The sequence below is a fragment of the Asterias amurensis genome, chromosome 6, assembly GCF_032118995.1.
Source record: "Asterias amurensis chromosome 6, ASM3211899v1".
Lineage (NCBI taxonomy): Eukaryota > Metazoa > Echinodermata > Asteroidea > Forcipulatida > Asteriidae > Asterias > Asterias amurensis.
Genome location: NC_092653.1, coordinates 9437170 through 9455937, shown reverse-complemented (window position 1 = coordinate 9455937; position 18768 = coordinate 9437170). Strand labels below are relative to the sequence as shown.

At 38.9% G+C, this 18768-nt stretch overlaps 1 protein-coding gene across 2 annotated transcripts in view; it reads left to right on the top strand.

Moving 5' to 3' along the window:
- LOC139939068 (probable E3 ubiquitin-protein ligase HECTD4) overlaps positions 1–18768 on the top strand; it is a 70385-nt gene that overhangs the window by 4965 nt on the left and 46652 nt on the right. For both annotated transcript variants that reach the window (XM_071934785.1, XM_071934784.1), the window contains exons 8-31: positions 541–654; positions 1230–1373; positions 1933–2159; positions 2762–2829; positions 3037–3120; positions 3695–3865; positions 4457–4577; positions 5215–5400; positions 6198–6419; positions 7126–7413; positions 8085–8204; positions 9133–9237; positions 9659–9822; positions 10864–11061; positions 11817–12009; positions 12867–12971; positions 13331–13419; positions 13919–14118; positions 14626–14746; positions 15263–15407; positions 16072–16238; positions 16888–17034; positions 17723–17882; positions 18510–18703. In XM_071934785.1, coding sequence (XP_071790886.1) covers positions 541–654; positions 1230–1373; positions 1933–2159; positions 2762–2829; positions 3037–3120; positions 3695–3865; positions 4457–4577; positions 5215–5400; positions 6198–6419; positions 7126–7413; positions 8085–8204; positions 9133–9237; positions 9659–9822; positions 10864–11061; positions 11817–12009; positions 12867–12971; positions 13331–13419; positions 13919–14118; positions 14626–14746; positions 15263–15407; positions 16072–16238; positions 16888–17034; positions 17723–17882; positions 18510–18703 — 3733 coding nt within the window. The remainder of the gene's footprint in view (positions 1–540; positions 655–1229; positions 1374–1932; positions 2160–2761; positions 2830–3036; positions 3121–3694; positions 3866–4456; positions 4578–5214; positions 5401–6197; positions 6420–7125; positions 7414–8084; positions 8205–9132; positions 9238–9658; positions 9823–10863; positions 11062–11816; positions 12010–12866; positions 12972–13330; positions 13420–13918; positions 14119–14625; positions 14747–15262; positions 15408–16071; positions 16239–16887; positions 17035–17722; positions 17883–18509; positions 18704–18768) is intronic.

Below are 18768 nucleotides of genomic sequence, written 5' to 3'. Positions count from 1 at the left end.
CAAAACCTGAATTGAGAGCCAGTGGCAGCAATATACACTTGATGAAATTTTGGCTGGTAACCTGTTTTAACTAAGCGGAATTTTTTTGTGCTTATAAACATATATGTGTATATACTTAACTTCTCCAGAAGACGATCAGAGCATACTGATCGAAACGTCGAGTTAATCCAACGGTTCTTTTCAGAACCACCCCAACTCATTTAGAGATTGTTATTACATGGTGTTACCGCAAACTCTTCTATATCTTTTTAGTGCAATAATCTTACCTGTTAACCTTCGTCCTCATGCAACAAATAGATATAAAATAAGTTTGCGGTGGGTTCAAACTGAAGAATTGGTGGCCTGTTTGATTTGAAATACTTAGCGACCATCTTGGGGAAAAAAAATGTATATAAAAAAGCCCTCATCCTCCTCTTTTTGGAAAAATCCAGACTATCAACTGGTATTTTTTTTGGGGGGGGGCCTTATGTTCTCAAAGTAATATTCAAATTAATCGGTGTCCAAACAAGATTTATAACACATTCCTTTGTCTTTCAACAGCCCTAGGTACAAATCTTTGCTTCAGCGCTAAAGATGGAGGCTTCACCACCCGAGTGGATTTTGTGGATGCACCGACCTGCTCCGTTGCCAGGGGATCTCCCATTGTTGGACTAGGTAGGTAGTTCCTTTGTAGTTGTGAAATTTTCATTTAGGACTTCTTTCATCATCATCAAAAAGGCTGTGTTCATCCAGTGTAAGATGTAGCCCCCCTCATGTAAATGCCATTCATTAATATTTCTTGCAGTTCTGGTCCGTGTTGTTCGTGCATAAACCCTGATGTCATCTCTCCATCTTCTTCTCTGTCTACCTCTTCCTTTTCCCCGTCCTTGGTTGCCATTCCATTATTCTTGTTGTCCATCAATTGTCATTTCTTCGGGCAGTGTGTCGTCCAACTCATCTCCATTTAGCTTGTTTTATGTACTTATGATGTATAAGAACTCAGTATCGTTATTATTTATTTGTTGATGATTTATGTATATATGTAACCTTCGAGGAAGACTTTGCTAAGGTTGAAACGTCAGTCCATGAACTATCTTTTGCATTTATACCATAGGCCTTTTGGTTGGTAAGCAGTTTGCAACAGCTAATTCTATTTTCTCATTTACACATGTGTATATATATATACACATATATGTTTTAACATTCATCTTTAGGTAACTTTATGTATTTTTGACTTTGAAATTTTCCAGGAGTCTGTTTTGACGCAACCAACAACTTCATCTGGACGTGTTCTAGTGACTGGGTGGACCAGTGGCATAACCCAGGCTTGAGGGCGCCGCATCATGTCGGAGCGCAGATGGGAATGGAACCAGCGCTGGAACCTGTACCTGATGGTAATCCTACTTTTCACGAAGACATGATGTGATAGTCTAGTTTGGAAAAATGTTCATATTTTATAAGTGTTCAAATACAGCTAGTTTGGTAATTTGGTGACCGATCTCTTTTTTAATGCACACTATTGGTAATTACTCAAAACAATTGTTGGCGTGGAAACTTACTTTGTAACAAGCAATGGAGAGCTGTTGACTGTATACAAAATTGTGAGAAAGACTCCCTCTGAAATATGAAGTTTTTGAGAAAGAGGTAATGTCTCACTCAAATAGTCAAAGACTTCAGGCCTGAAGCCTTTTATTAGGTATCTGAAAGCACACAAATCTGTGCAAAAACGGTGTTTTTTCTTTCATTATTCTCTTGCAACTTCGATGACCAATTGAGTCCAAATTTTCACAGGTTTGTTATTGTATGCATATGTTGGGATACATCATGTGAGAATACTGGTCTTTGACAATTACCAAAAGTGTCCAGTGCCTTTAAAGGGAAGGTTTACGTTTGGCACTCTCAACTTTAATAGCAATAGAAATACCAACAACCCTGACCCCTCCGTTTCTTCAGATTCCATGATCTTGATTCCCGGTATCGTCAAGATGCTCCTGCATCACGTGGGGAGTAACTGCTGCCACCGTATCCACAGTGACATTCTGCAGTCCTCCCTAGGCCAGATGCTGATGAGACAGCGCACCCTGGATGTGGTCCATCTCAAGAGGGTTTGTGATATCCTTGAGAAGGCACTGAAGGAGGAGGACCAACCGGCCGCCCAGTGCATGTTCATTGTACTTCAGGTTAGCTTTACCTCTTTGAACTTTCCTAGAGTTTATTAGGGTACAAAAAGCTGCTAAGCAAAGGAATTTGCTCAGCACAGGTGAATATTTAATTAGGTGTTAAATTAGGCAATAAGAGTTTGGTAAAAACCAGGGCCCAATTTCATGGAGCTGCTTACGCAAAACAATTTTTGCTAAGTAAAATTAGATTACTGGCCAAGACTCCACTCAATTCTTATGCTTAGTAAACAATAGCTAAATACCAGCTACAAGCAAAGTATATGGCATGAAATTTTAGCCAGTAACATGTGTAAAATAATGAAGCTATTTTTGTGCTGAAGCAATTTTTTTGCTTAGCAGCTCCATGAAATTGGGCTCAGGTTGGTGGCTGGCTGCTGTTAGGAGACAGTCTTCACTGGCTGGGCCGTTGTTTATTTAAAATCGACCAGCCACCAAAGCCAACCAAGGTCATTACCGAACAGACCTAACGGTGAAGGCCAGTGCCCAATATCATAGAGCTGCTTAAGCAGAAAATATTGCTTACAAGTTTTCTGCTGAGCAGAAATGAGCCGGATACCAGTCACAAATTGTATGTGTGACATGTTATTTTTGTTTTTCTCTAGGTGCTGTTCAAGTGTCATACATTTCGGTCGTCTAAGAAAGAGGACATTGATTGTCTGCATCATGCAGGGTGAGTCACTAAAGAATAAAATGTCTTAAAGGGTCTGGGTACTTTTTATACAACACAAAACACAAACATCCACAGAGTTACATTAAACTTAGAGGGTTTGAAAATAATTGTGGTAGAAATTTTCCCTTTAAATATTACTTGCTGTATCTCTGTAGTCTTTGAGAAAAGTGTAAAACAATCTTTGGGTGGATGTGTCTTTAATTTCAGAGCCCTTGCATGGCAGGTTCTGGTTGAATCTAAAGGAACCGTTCAGCATGAAGGACTGCAGAGAGAGGCTTGCAACACTATCATGTAAGTAGGACTTGAAACTTTGCATGGTGGAAATTTGATATAGTAAGGTTTGCAGTAACATCATGTAATGATTATCTCTAATTGAGTGTGGGTAGCTCTGAAAATGACCGTAGGTTTCAACTCAACGTTTTGATCAGTATGCTCTGATCGTCTTCTGGAGACAGCTATTATGTAAGTCGATGTCAGCATATGCTGATTTTCATGTTAATATTGGTTTCTTCGGTTTGATCTTCGGTTTTTTTAAGGTGCCAGTTTCAGGTAATTTCACAATTTTCAAGGTAAACTGAACATACTGTAGGGTGAAAACTAAATGTTAAGTAAGTCCTGCTCTATGGCTGTGGTCTATGAACAAACGTCTTGAAAAGAGGCCAAATGGGAAATTCAAATGGAGCAGAAAATGAAGCTTAGACTCTTCTTCACAACAGCGGAGTTAGTCCTGCTTTATAGCTGTAAGGTGTGGATGTTGACCAAACGTCTTGAGAAGAGACTAGATGGGTGAGACTTAAGTAAGTAAATTATTTTTTAAATATTGACTCATTGGTATAAAAAGATTTTTTGTTGGTCCACTTTCTAGAGCTGGACTGACCATCCTGTACCGCACCAACGAGGAGCAGAACTCCCTAATGCATCGTCTGCTGCTTGAAGGGGAGGCTAACCCAGCCCTCGGAAGGCTACGTGACCTCATTCTAGGGGTCATAGGTCAACTACTGCGACTGGAAGGGGACGAGAAAGATCTCTCTGGGAGGTAAAAGGAAGTTTTCTTTTTCGTAAAATGGGGCTCTGCAGCTCAATTGAAGTTTCCAATAGTAAGCGTCCTTTTTAAACACCTCAAGTTAAATCGTTTTTTCTTTTTTTTCATGCCTCTTGTTATTATTTTTTTCATTAGTGTTCAGACAAGGCCGGACGCTCACTTTAAGGTGAAGGCTACATTAAACTGATTTGGGCTATCGACCCCAATCAACTGCCAACTAAGCATGTTGCCACCTCCTTCTAGGTCTGAAACAGGAATACCTCTTCTTTATAGTCTGCAAGGATGTAGGCATGGGTTATCATCCACTAGGATCCTGGCTGTATGAGTAGAATGCACTACCCTTCCCAATAAATGGTTAAGTTTCTTGCTCAAAGGTACAGGTGTCTTTACCTGGATTCAAACCCAAACTCTGCTGCTGATAACACCAAAGCTTGGGCTTGGTGAACTAAACCACCAGAAATGCCACGAAATGACAGAAAAATTTAAATTTGTAAGATGAAAGGTAATGTTTCAAATTGTGAATAAAAGTATGGTTTCTGAAGGGTCCAAAAGTCAAGTGTTTTTTTTTTCGTTTTTTTTTATCAGATTAAAAGATGAGCTGGTTCACTTGATCCTGAAGATCTCTGTGAAGGAAGCCTGTGTGTTGCTACGTCGATGCCAGCAGGACACTAGTGAGGAATTTGAAGACATCATATCCACAGTGCCAGTGAGTCACTCTATAATTTAGGAGACATGGGCGAACTTATGAATGAGTAAACTTTTTAAGTCATATTCTTTCAAAGCATTCACTTTTGTCAACATGATTTAATGACAATAATAATTACAACATTTGTAGAGCGCTTTAATGTGTATGTTTTTAAGCACTATAACCAGACTAAGGGTGCGTTCGATAAGATTCCCTGGGTCGACCCTGCGGTGCTCACTCAACTGAGCCCCTGACAAGAGCTAATCGAACGATCACACTCGCCCTCTTGTGGCGACGTAATGCACCTCGGGTCACCCCCAAGTGACCCACTCCACAAGCAGGGCACTGGGGGCTTACGCAGGTGAGCCCCTCGAATGACGTCAAAGTTATTCAAACGCACCAGGGTTGACCCAGGGAAGCCAAACAAACGCACCCACAGATTGACAAAACAGATTTGAAAATATCCAATGAAGGTGCGGCTTGAAAGTGAGTGAGTAGCTTGTTCTAAAGTGTTGGAGCTATGGCTGAGAAAGCAGGATCGCCTTTGGAGGGTTACTTTCATAGCACATTGTGAAATATTCTGAAGTACAAAAATTAGTCACTCATTGCACGGCCCACTTTCAAATCAAATTATATTTATTTGTACTCGCCCCGCCAGGTCGCCTCTCCTTGCCTGCAATACATGATGGCCCTACAGATCAACCTCCTTCGTGACGGAGCCCTATGTAACCCCAAGCCTGAGGAGAGTTCCCCCCTACTGATGGCCGAGGAACAGCCCAACCTAGAGGAGCTTCAGCACTCAATACTCACCCTTGCCTCAAAGGTGTTCACGGGATGTGAAGAGGTTAGTCTAGGCACTTAATATATTTATTTTTCTTGTGGGGTTGAACAGAGACAAATTACAACAGCAGGATTTGAACCTCAACCTCAGGATAAATTCGCTGGTGCTCCACCAACTGAGCTATCTACCCTTAATGTTGGTGGTCTCCTTGTTTTGTCAATATCTTTGTTCGGGGGTGCCTGTCAGAAGCCATACAACCGCTAACTGCCGTGTAGCCCGGGATCACTACAAAGCTTACGATACAACCTGGGAAGCGGCAGCCAGCGGATCACCTTAAGAGGATGCAACTATTTATTTCAAATATCACGTAATAAACTGCAATGGAAACTGGCTGGGTAAAGTTAAAATAATTTTGGGTTGAACAAATAAAAATGAAACACCCTGAAGCATAACAATTAAATAATGTTGATAAAAATACAAAGACTATGTTCCATTACTTGAAAGTAGCCTTTATACTTCTTTAAGAACATGGTTTTCAAGAGATGTACCTACGTCATAAACTAATTTTGGTTTCCAACCTGTTTCCGCGTAGCTCTTGGAAATTGTTTACGTCAGTGAACTTTACGTCCGATACTTGTTTCCAAAATGCACCCTTTGTGTATTTTGTCCCGTGTTATTCTTTTTAGTTCTTCCTTTCTATTTTCCAAATTTATCTTGTGTTTTTTATCGTAAGATGCACACTGGAAAACAATTTTAATATTTTGTATTGAGTTGTTTATATTCAATTGAAATTGAACTGAAATTAAACTTGAAAAAAAGTACATTTTTGAATAATTTTCAACTTGCTCTGACTCATGTAGGTTTTAGAAACTCTCGTCCAGTCCTGCCAGTCCATCTCAAACTCAGACCTGAGCGACCGTGACTCACGTCTACAGGGTCTTGAGCGAGTCATCAAGGGGACCATGCTGGGACATCTCATGCCGATACTCATCACGGCACTGACTCATGAGAACCTTCAGAGTCTGGCACTCGCTGACGCACTCATACCTCAAGTAGTTCAGCTGGTTATCCTCACTAGTCAGGTGAGAGTGTGTACTGAGTTTAGGGATGGGGACCGGTTGATGTTGGGACTTCATGTGGTCAATTATAATGTTTAGTATAAAAAAAGTTAGTGCTTTTTGTTTATAAATTTATTGTAAAGTGCTTCGAGGCGCTATGTAAATGTTGAATAATAATAACACTAATACTGGATGATGTCATTTTTGTACTGATAACTTTTATTTTTTTATTTTTACAATGGTGACACTAACTGGACACTAGTCACTACAGGGGAAATAATACATGGGATGGTGGGTGGATTTTTGGAAACACTGAAAAGAACCCCCAAAATAGGAACAAAATGTGGTTACTGGGGTGACTTAAAAAAAGGAAATGGTAAAAAATGATCCCCTGAAACAATTGCCACCCGATTGATTTGATTGTAGAATATTTTCACATAGCTCCTGAAAGTACCGAGTATCATAAGGTTGATTCACCGTATTTTGAAACTTTTCAAAAAATTAAGTTTTTTGATAGATGATATGCTTCTCCCACAGTATTTGTTTGGGTAGATAGACATGAATTTTGCGGGGACAATTTGTAATACTTCTTTTTGATACTAAAAGGCCCTTTTGATTTAAACAAAAACTAAAAATTACAAATAAGAACTTTATAGCTCTGAGCTATTGATGCCCAACTAGAATTAACAAATCGCATTTTGTTTAATGGAGTATATGTATTTAATTACAGGCCTCTCAGATGTTGGTGAAATGTCATCAGCAGGACGCCCTCGACAACGATGAAATCCTGAGTCCGGGACCAGATGCTACCATGACCATACGTACCCCAGACCCTCACGATCTCGGCTTCCTAGCGAGTCTTAAGATCCCTGCTCCGTGGGCGACGGGCAAGACGGTAGAGTGCATCCACCCTGTTAGAGATAACTACAAATTCAGGGAGACGGTGCACATACCGGGAGCACGGTGCCTCTACCTGAGGTTTGACCCTCGATGTGCTACGCAATATGACTATGACAAGGTAAGGAGAGTCTTTAGATGTCGCAAGACACTCAAGGCCTGAAGGCCACTTCAGGGGGTGTGGGTTACAATTAATTATTTTTGCATAGGCAGTTGCCACCTACTCCTGGGGCTGAAACAAGGTTACTCCCTTTATGTCCATGGATGAAGGCTTGGCTGTCATCCATCAGAAGCCTGGCTGGTAGAGCACAAAGCACTACCTCCCCAACTTTTTACGAAGCAATCATGATTAAGTGTCTTGCTGAGGGACACGAGGGTCACGACCGAGACTCAAACCCATGTCGTGGCTGAGCGGTTTAGAGCATGGAATTCAAGTTCTGGTGGTTTAGTCATCAGAGTGTTGGTTCAAATCCTGGTCATGACACTTATGTCCTTTAGCAAGATACTTTACTATAATTGCTTCTCTTCACCCAGGGGTATAATTGGGTATCTGCAAGGTTAGAGGTTGTATCTGCGGTTTAATTTTTGATCATCGGCATCAGTCTCCAAGGTGTTTACAATAAATAATACACTAATTGGATATTAAGGAAGGCCACTAGAAGGTTGCCGGTACCTCTTTCAGACTTAAATCAAACTATGATGCTTTGTTCCTTAATACCAATACTGTCTATTACCTTTAAATAATTTATCACTTTTGTTGCTTTTATTTTTTAAATATTTTTTTTCCTATAGGTGATTGTCTACGCCGGTCCTAATTCCAGTTCCAGGAAGGTGTCAGAGTACGGAGGGAACACATATGGGTTTGGAAGCAGGAGTGTGTTGGGATCTGGATGGCCCAAGGACCTCGTCAAGGTATTTAGAATCTATGGATATTTGGTTTGCAGTATTACCATGTGTATTATGTTCTTTTGAGATCAGGGCCCAATTTCATAGAGCTGCTTAAGCAAAAAATTTGGTTAAGCACGAAAATAGCTCGCTTATTTTACACACGTTACTGGCCAACATTTCATGCCATATACATTGCTTGTGACTGGCACTGAGCTATTGTTTACTTAGCATAACAATTGAGTGGAGTCTTGGCCAGTATTCTGATTTTACTAAGCATGGATTATTTTGCTTTAAGCAGAATTTTGTGCTTAAGCAGCTCTATGAAATTGGGCCCTTGTCTTGATACCTTTATACCTCACCATGCAGTGTCTCACATCCCATATATTTAGAATCCTTCGTGAACATCATGGTTCAACTCTCAAAAGAGTTTTTAAAAATCTACCTCGCTACACAATACACTGTACTGTAAAAGTATAAGAAAGCCTTTATTCTGTATTCATGCAACCTTCGCTATAACAACAGTAAACATCTCTAGAATATCTAGATGAATCTACTCAACACATAGAAAAAGGAAATACGCAATAGAACGTAGCGCCCTCTGTAGTGAGGAGGGATGCTGAATTTATACATTCCAAATTTTGTGTGAGACTCAAATTTTTTAAATCACTTACGAAGTTAATATACCCGATAAGAAATATGTCACTGGGAACCAGTTCCAAGTAATAGATATTACATGGTATTTTCGGCTGGTGACCTGATCTTGCTCAGCTAGATTTTCCCGTGCTAATCAGCTCAATTTGTTAAATTTTAACAAGTTGTCCGTAATGAACAGAGTGCAATTTGGACCCAAGAAATCAGATAAATTGAAGAAATGGGTTATTGTTGAAGATTGTTCTTCAAAAATTAGTTGACGTAAAACTTTCATTATTTGTTGAACCGTTGGATTATCCAGGTGGAGGGTAACACAGTAACATTCACCTTTGAGATGAGAAGCGGCAGAGAGCATAACACCCCGGATAAAGCCATGTGGGGATTTGCCTGCACCGTCAGAGCCCAGGTAGGTCAAAGCTCATTAATCAAACACCACAGATAAATATTTTCTTGACACATGTCATGTTTATCTTTTGCGGAGCAAACCATTAAAGGCACAGATGTCGATTTCACCAAACTCATCCTAACTTGGGATTAATCTTATGACTTATGACGAGTGAAGTTCCGTATCCATAGATGTTAGGACGCGTTAAACCCATCCTATATAAATAAAATATATTTTTGATTATTATAACAACAGCTCTCCAACACATACTATCCAACTGCTCTCCAATGCTTGTTACTATTAAATGGTTTTTATGCTTAGAATTTTTAAGAGTTTTTTATGTCCAGTGCCTTTGAATCCAGACGCTTCAGAACAAAGTAAAAACGATTGCATGAAATTTGTACAAATTGTAATCTTTTTATTAACGATACTCTTCCTGCAGGAGTCAACTGAGGATGCATCAGGAGGCATGCCGTTCCTAGCAGACTTGGCGCTAGGCCTTTCAGTTCTTGCCTGTACCATGTTGATGAAACTATACAAGGGACCTGAGAAGAGTCCAGAGGAAGAACAGAGCGAGCACTTGCTCAAGTCTAAACTCCTTCAGAGGTGAGTTTGTGGTTTTTTTATATTTTATTTCCACTATTCAGGTAGTGCTCAAATTGAATGGCAAAGCCCAATTTCACGGAGCAGCTTAAGTAGAAAATATTTCTTACAAAAGTTCTGCTTTTAAAAAGCAACAATAAGCAGAATACTAGTCACAAATTGTACATGTGACATGGTAGTTTGGCTGGTAACTGTTTTTTGGGTAAGCATAATTTTATTGTGCTTGGCTGGTTTTTTTTTTGGTGTTTGCGCAGCTTTATGAAATTGGGTCCAGCTAGTGTCAAATTTAGTGACTTTAGCTAACGGGATAGTTGGCTGATAACCTTGGCAAAAATAACAACAATAAATATTATTTAAAAAAATTCAATAAAATAAGGATCAGTACTAAATTTAGAGGCTGTTCTTAATCGCTAGTTGGCCATTAATTTTGAGATTTTCTTTTAAGCAGGTTGTTGTTTTCAAAGATTGACTTCAACAAATAAAAAGCTTTTCTGCTCTAGACGGTTAGAGCATACTGTTTGAAACATTGCATTGTTAAATCCATCAGTACTTTTTAGAGCATACTGATCAAAGCTTTGAGTTGAACGGTTCTTTATATTTTATATATTTTATATTTTATTGACCAAACCAACAGCGGACGAGCCGCCAATTACAGGAAAGGATAAACAACAATTACAAATATTCATATAGCCTATATAAAAACAATCTGATATGTACAAAGTTAACAATTAAAATAGAATCATCTTAGAAAGAAAATTAAAGCATACACTGAAGATTAAATAAAATAAAATAGGGAACAGAAACAGACCACCATGAAGGACTGTGAAAATATATTTAAAATAAATTTTAAAAGCAAAAGCCTACATTAAATTATAAAATAGAATAAACAATAGAGACAAGGGAAATAAACTTAAAATCAAATAAAAATATAAACAAAATATAAATTGATAATGTAAATCTGTGGAAGTTCGTGTATCGTGTAAAACAAAAAGTACCCAAACCCTTTAATGATCGCCCACTGTATATTCTTTTTTCTCTGACTAGATGTGTGTGGCATCCCCAAGCTATGAGGACCACCCAGAGGCCGGCTGTGGTCCCAGAGATGAGAGCTTCTGAGACTGTCGGTCACTCTCCGCAGAAGGAGAGTCAAATCCTGCCCCGCATCAAACTCTCGGCCGATATCATGCAGAGATTACAAGCACTGTCTGGGAGAATGGCTCCCCATCTAAGACCGAGTATTGGGTAAGTCTAGCTCTCATTCAAAGGTTTTCAAATCCAGGGGCCAATTACATAGCGCTGCTTCATGGTAAGCAAAATTTCATGCTTACTATAGCAGACAAATTTGCTTAAGTGCTCTTAAAATTTATTGTTGCTTAAAAGTCATTCTTATTTGTTGAGTGATGAGTGCACCTTGCACACGTTTTAAACCTGTGTTCTTAAAATTCTAACTATCTCAAGCAAGTTTCACACTTGCGAAAGCCAAATGTGCGCCACACCAGCTTAAATTCGGCCTTGAAATTTGCACGCTCCGCATAGTCATCAAATAGGGCTCTCTTTTGACTCAATAAGTTCAGGTGATTTTTAAACAAGACTATTCATGTTTGTATCACATGCTTTAACATGACCACTTGATTTCCTCTCGGGAAATCAGAACGAATAATCTGTATTGGTATTCATGATTAGTTTAATGAATCATACCGTTTTAATAGATGTTAAATTTGCATCGGGGATAAAGAATATTAATTTTGGTTTTTACCCATACACCTATGTGTGTTAGCACTGTATACTGTGAAAAAATATCACAGGCATGTTACTCGGGTGGGATTCGAACCCAAGACCCTTGCAATTCTAGAGCAGTGTCTTACCAACTAGACTACCGAGGTTGCCTGGCAGCTAGAGGCAGTTCGAATCCTATGTTTTGGCAGCGGGTACCGCAACGATATAATAGATGTTAAATTTGCATCGGGGATAAAGAGTCATACCGTTGTGATTTCCAGTGAGGTGATCCAGCCAGCAGCCTTACAAGAAGCTATCGTATCGGCAGCCTTGAAGCATCTTGGACTAGAACATGCAGTCTTGCTCCTGGGTGACGGCAGCATCTCTGAGCAGCAGAGGAGTAGCTATGACCTCCTATGCCAGGTCACGAACGGTGTCTATAGGAGGATCTATGCAATACAGAGACAGCTACAGGTAAGATGTCAGATCTCAGTACGGGAAAGCTCCATTAAAGTATTTTGTAGTTCGGCCACAACATAATATCGGCATAATATCAAAGTCTTATATAGCGCATGTATCTACCAAACAAGGTAATCAAGGCGCTGTCCCCGAGTATATACAAACTTTCAGAAAGATAAGTACATTGTAATAGTGCAGTGATGATTTCTTAGACCCAATTATTTAGCACCTTATAAGGGTTAACAAGGTGCTACGGCGCATACAGCTGCCACAGCCAGGAACACCGGTGCAGACCCCTTCTCTTTTCGATAAGTGCACTGGGTTCTTTTACATGCTTTACACAACACATGGGACCAACGGCTTTACGTTTGAATTCGGTGCTCTTAACTGCTTGGCCACGACACTTCCGCATGGACTGCGAAAATTTCAAGAACCTGGCGTTATATTCTTCCTACTTAAGTCTGTTTTCAGGTTTTGAAAAATCAGAAAAACTATGATTGAGTAGCCTGAATCATCTTCTAAAGCCTACATGTATTCCACGTGTACTTGTAGGTCAACCCATGCACTCAATTAAATGTTCCTCCTTTTTTTCCAAGAAAAAAATATCATTCCTGAGACCAAACCGGCTCTTTTTATAGCCAACACTCCTTCAAAAGAGAATTATTACATGGTTGTACCTGCAAGTTCACTATTATTTATAGTTTATTTTTATCCTTCAGACCCTGCTAAGCTTAAAAAACTTTTGTTTGAAAGCACTGATTTGTCTATTTGACGAGGATATAATCCCAGTTTTTAGTTTTGTCAGGAAGTTCCTGATATGGAGTGCCAGAAATTTCCAGATCTAAAATTTTTTTTTTTTTTTGGTCTTTTAGCTTTTGGCGGAGTTAGAGCAGAAGTGGAATCATGATTTGGATGAGATGAGAGGAGGGTCGTTGCAATCAACCTCGGCTTTCTTTGCAATGTATCATCAACAAGAGGTAATAAAGGCTCAATGACATCACAACACACACAAACAATTCCCCCCAATATAAAAAAAAGCAGGCAAGTAGAAAGAAATGAAAAGAGAAAGGCAGAAAGCACAAAGAACAGAAGGATAACGAAGAAAGAAGAAAAAAAAACGAGTCAATGGGGAGGGGGTTTAAAGGAAAGGGACTAGATTTTTTAATTTTACCAAACAAATTCAACGATGTGCAAGAAGGAGAAAAAGGAGTTGTACTTGAAATATTGAATGAGGATGAAAAGGAATAAATGTAGACAAAGAGTCATCAATAATTTCCTTCTTGGATAATCACACCAAATGATACGTTATCTTATTCCTTTACTTATTTATTTTCAGAACAAAATGCGAGAGTTGGAGCTCTTGGCCTACCTCAAAGACATCGACTTTGAATCTGCCGATCAAGAAGATGCAGTTAAGCTCCTCAGGTAAGGCTGTTTCCAAATTGTTGGCTACAGCAACGGCTACAGCTATGGCTACAACCATGGTGTTGTCAAGGATGAGTTATACATCAACATGTGATGACAAAATGTAGTAGCCGTAGCCGTCTCCGCCAATTCCGCCATGGCCTAAAACATGCCTTGCTTTTGAAAACGTCTTGGAAACTTCTTCAGCGATGTTACCACCCCCTCCTCCAAAAGAAAAATGAGTTCAATGCCTGTCTCCCTGTTTATGTTTAACTTTTGTATATTTAATTTACCGTAACAGTTATTAGTTCTTTATTCTACAATTAAGTACTGTTTATCCTGTTTTGTTTTGTATTGTTGTAACAGGCACATCCATCACAAGCCTCACCTTTAGGGATGATAATGTTCAAATGTGAAAGAAAATGTTCTATTAAATTTAATTTGATTGAATTGAATGAAAAATAATATTCAAAATTAAATATAAGTGAAATAAAACGAAACATTTATTTCTTTTCGACAGAGAAAAACTTGAGCAAGAAGCGAGCATGACCCCTAAGGATGGCCCCAAGGAGACGATGCCCAAGACCAGGTCCTTGGTGATGGCCATCTTAGAGAGGGTGGAGCTACTTCTTCATGTTACTATAGCAACAGAGAGTCTCCAATCACATCCGAGCAGCTTATCCCGCAGCGTATCGCAGCATCCCAGCAATGAACCCAGAGGTAAAACAATCTGTTCCCACAGCAGTCAGAAAAGATCTTGAACTCAAGGGATTTCTTTTTCTGGCAATTGAGATGTCCTCAGTTTATTTGCAGAGTAGATCTTTCTGTTGGGGTAGCATACTAGAGTCAAGTTCCTAAAGTTTTTAAAATATTTCTTCAACGAAAATGCATATTCTTTAATGAGGGAATCCGAGGTCACATTCAGTTTGTGATCCACTCATTTTCCCAAATAAGAGTCACTATGAAAAGTTTATGTTTTAAAAGGGTGAAAACTTCTTTGTGTTTTTTTTTTTTTTTTTTTTTTTTTTTTTTCACTGTATTCTCGTGACTCCAATGATCGATTCAGCTCAAATGTATACATGTTTGTTGTTTCACATATATGTTGGTCACATTAAGTTATTTGTCTTTGACAACTACCAATGTGGTCCACATGCTACAAACCCTCAATAGAAGGATAGTAGAAATGACCTTTTTTTTAGTTATAAAATTTTATTTGTATTTTGTCAGGTCTAGTGTTTGTCGATCAGTCAGTTCCCCCTCCAAGCCCACCATTCACTCGCAGTGTATCTCTACCTATGGAGCTAGAAGGAGGCAAGGAACTAGGCAAGGATTCGGCTAAGAGCAGCAGGTATGTAGATTGTGTTTGAGATGGCCGAAGTGCTTTAAAGTGCTATTAGCACAGTCACTGCAGCCACATACAAAGTCACTTCTCTCAAAGAGAAGCCTAAAAGTCAATACAATTTAGGTTGTTTGTAATTTATTTGCTGATCTCAATGATTGTTTTTATTTTATTAAAGAGAATTCAATTAAGTAAGACAATTTCTTCAAGGTGAAAACAGAGGTTGTAAAATCGGCCTTTAAACGAAAGCTTTCTGTTGTTTTAAAGACATTCAAACTTCGCAGCAAAAGGCTGAATTGTGTTTAAAAAACAGGTTTTTTTAACAAAAGATTTGTTACAAATTACAGAAAAACATCAAGAATTACAATTTGATTTTATAAATTTTAAAAAGTATGTGCTTTAGTTTTAGAAGAATGCATCAACAGCGGTTGTTTATTTCAAAACCATTTTGCAATTAGGATTGAAGGAGAATGCCATGGTTTGCCATTATTTAAAATAATCTTCAATAACTGTTTTTTCCTTCAGATCAAGATGGCAATCTAGAAGGAAAGGTCCGTTATCTCTGCTTCAGGAGCTAGCTCAGAGCGACAGTAAACCGACAGACAAACGAGCTCATGCCATCCTACTGGATGAATTCTTTTCATTTATCGGCACCAACCCGGAACAAGCTGTAAGTACTTGCTCAACACCTGTCAGGTGTTTTTTTTTTTGGGGGGGGGGGAGTGTTTTGGGTGTTTCTTTAAGAGGGAAGTTGTAGCTTTTTTGCAAGCTTCATTGCAAAGGTAAATTTAGTTTTATGAATGAAATAGTGGCCTTTTGATTGTTGCTATGAACTGGGTTAGGTGTACAGGGCTGATCCTTAACACTAGCCCCGCCCTACAGTGTCTTGTAAAAACTGCTTTAGGAAAGTAAAAACCACTACTCAACTTGCCCTTTGGGCTACTGAACTGTGCGTCCTATAATACTTATATTTCTTCCTTTTCATAAGTGAACAACACAATTTAAAAATTTATTTTTGAATGTATGAACAAACCTTATTTGACCATTTAAATGATTGCGATCGCTACATTACTACATCGGAAATATACAATATATATTTTGTACACAAAAACAGTACATGAACAAAAAATCCAAGCCGATTTACCCGAGATGGGCGAGGGACAGCAAAACCAAGTACATATTTAAAATCAGGGCGACTTAAAATTCCTAGGGGCAAGTAAAATACACAGTATACTAGCCTGATTAGCTACTTTACAAAATGCTAAAGGGCAAGTCTAGGTTGCAGAAGTTATTTTTTTCAGATTCTCAAGTCGCATTCTTGGGATTATTTTCAGGTGTCTCTGGAGAGCTTCCTATCGGCGGCCAGAGTTCGTTGGCGACGAGGAAACACACGCAAGCAAGCCCTCGTACACATCAAGCAGCTACTGCTCGCTGCGAGCAAAGTGGGCGGAGCCATGCATCTACTCGCTGCTGTCACAGCTGTCATTCAAAATGGACCCAGGTAAAGTGGGAGGGGCTTCACTCTTTAATAATAATAATAATAAATAGTAACAAAACAATGCACAATGTTCAGCATGTAAACGCATATATTTATATATTTAATGTTTTTAAGAGTTTTATCCTTTACGTATAAATTCTTTGTATTTTTTTATTTTTATGTGAAGTGCCAAATAAATAATAACAATAATAATAATAATAATAATAATAATAATAATAATAATAATAATAATAATAATAATAATAATAATAATAATAATAATAATAATAATAATAATAATAATAATAATAATAATAATAATAATAATAATAATAATAATAACCAAAATCAGTTGTAACGTTTTTTAAAGGTTTTCAGATGTGTTTTTCTCGAAATGACTTCATTTCAGATTGAAATATTTCACATAAAAAATTGGTTCTAGTATGCTTTCATAATCAGTAAGCTTTCAGACTAAAATTTGTCAGTGATGTTTTTTCTTACCACACTGTAAAATGATAATAAATAGGATTTATATATATCACCAAAATCCACCTAAAAAGAAACTCTATAATACCCCTTGAATACACCAAACACTTGGTTATAAAAATGTATTGCGTATTTTTTTTTTTTTTTTTTTTTTCTAAATTAAATTGTGTTTTTATTGCCTTGGCAGAGTCGATGAGCTGGCCTGTGGAGGTATGGTGGATGAAGTTCAACAAACTTTCTCTGAAACCATGACCTCTGTGGTGACCTTAGCTGGTGCCCACCCCGTTGCGTGTGCAAACAGCATAGGGCTGCTCTGCACTATCCCATACACCAGGTAAGATGGGGGTTTCAAATCTAAATGGTGTCACCAACTGAAGTAAGAACTAAGAAGGTCTGACAAGTAATTGGTTGTGTGATTAAAATATCTTTGATAAAGTAATAAACCTTAAGGGAAACTGACTGGGTTTGATCCCTGGCTGTTAGGCAGTGAACGGTTGCATGGCTTCTGACTGGCATCCCTGAACAAAGATATTGACAAAATAGGGAGATCGCTAACAAAGGACCGATAGCTCAGTTGGTAGAGCACCGGCGCATTAATGTGGAGGTCACAGGTTGAAGTCCAGCTCTAGTAAAGTTTTCTTCGTTTAACCTAAATATTGTTTGTGAGAAGTTTTGGTTCTGAGAAACATAGAGTTGAGTCTCATAATTTTGAACGGTGCACTCTGCTCATCTCCAGAAGAAATATAAAGGATTGACTGGCATCCTGACCAGAGGGAATGGAAATATACTCAGTCGATTAATGCCAATGAAACGAGATATAAACACCTGCCTGAAGAGCCATATTGGCTCAGGCCAGAATTTACTTTTATCACAGAGTTAAAAGTCTGTGAAGAAGCCCCCCAGCCACGAATGGCCATATTATTTATTTGGGCGCACATTGGCATTAAACCCATGCGTTCAATTTTTTTTCACTCAGCTTGTATCGTTGATTTGTGTACACTTTATTTTGACCCTATTTGCAGGAGAGAGGAGCAGTGTCTAGTTGACAGCGGCCTCGTCCAGGTGTTAGATCAACTCTGCAGTCTAGGATCAGGGGGTGGTAGCTCAGGTAGCAGTGGAGGATCGTCTGAATCACAGACTACTAAACAACGTGTGTCCGCCCTAGCCTGGGCTGGATTCCAGGTTAGCTCAATCATTTCTGAGTCAATTTTAGAATCACAGACCACTAAACAACGTGTGTCCGCCCTAGCCTGGGCTGGATTCCAAGTTAGCTCAATCATTTCTGAGTCAATTTTAAAACCACACTCCACTAAACAACAAATGTTCACCCTAGCCTGGAAAGGATTCCAGGTTAGCTCAATCATTTCTGTGTCAATTTTAAGACCACGAAACAACGTGTGTTCGTCCTAGCCTGGGCTGGGTTCCAGTTTTAAAAGTCGTTGCTATGTTTGACAGGCAACTGCACTGCCCTTCAATGGCAAAACATCCTGACTCAAAAAGTCTTTTGTGAAAAGAAAAGTACAGATATATTGCTGTTGTCATAAACTAGGGATGAACGTGTAAAAAGAGGACATGTTTATTATACATGCTTGCAACTGATAATAAGCTGATTTCCTCTTTTTCTTTTCAAAATAGTGCCTTAGAAAACTGAAAAATACTGAAAAGTGTGATTGGCCATTTCCTATTTTTTCTTCAATTTGAAAGTTGCATGTCTGGTTATATTCACATCCATACATTGTATGCCCTTTTGAAGCTTTGAAATGAAAAGAACGCCCTCAATTTACGCAGTAATGATGTTTGCCCAAACAGGTACTTGCCAGCCGCTGCGTATCCTGGGAGGCAGACGAGACGTCCCATGATGCTTTGGGTTACGCCGGCCTGGCCCGTCAGGTGTCCAGCCTATTGACCAATCATCTGGCTCGAGCCACAGAGTCTGGCGGGAACGAAGCAGCTGGAAGTGAGGCTCTGCAAGAGGTCTTGAGCTTACTCAATGAACTCTCAAGGTAATCTTTTTGTTCTCAGTTTTTAACACATCTCAAACCATAGAGTTGTTTATAGGAACTAGAGG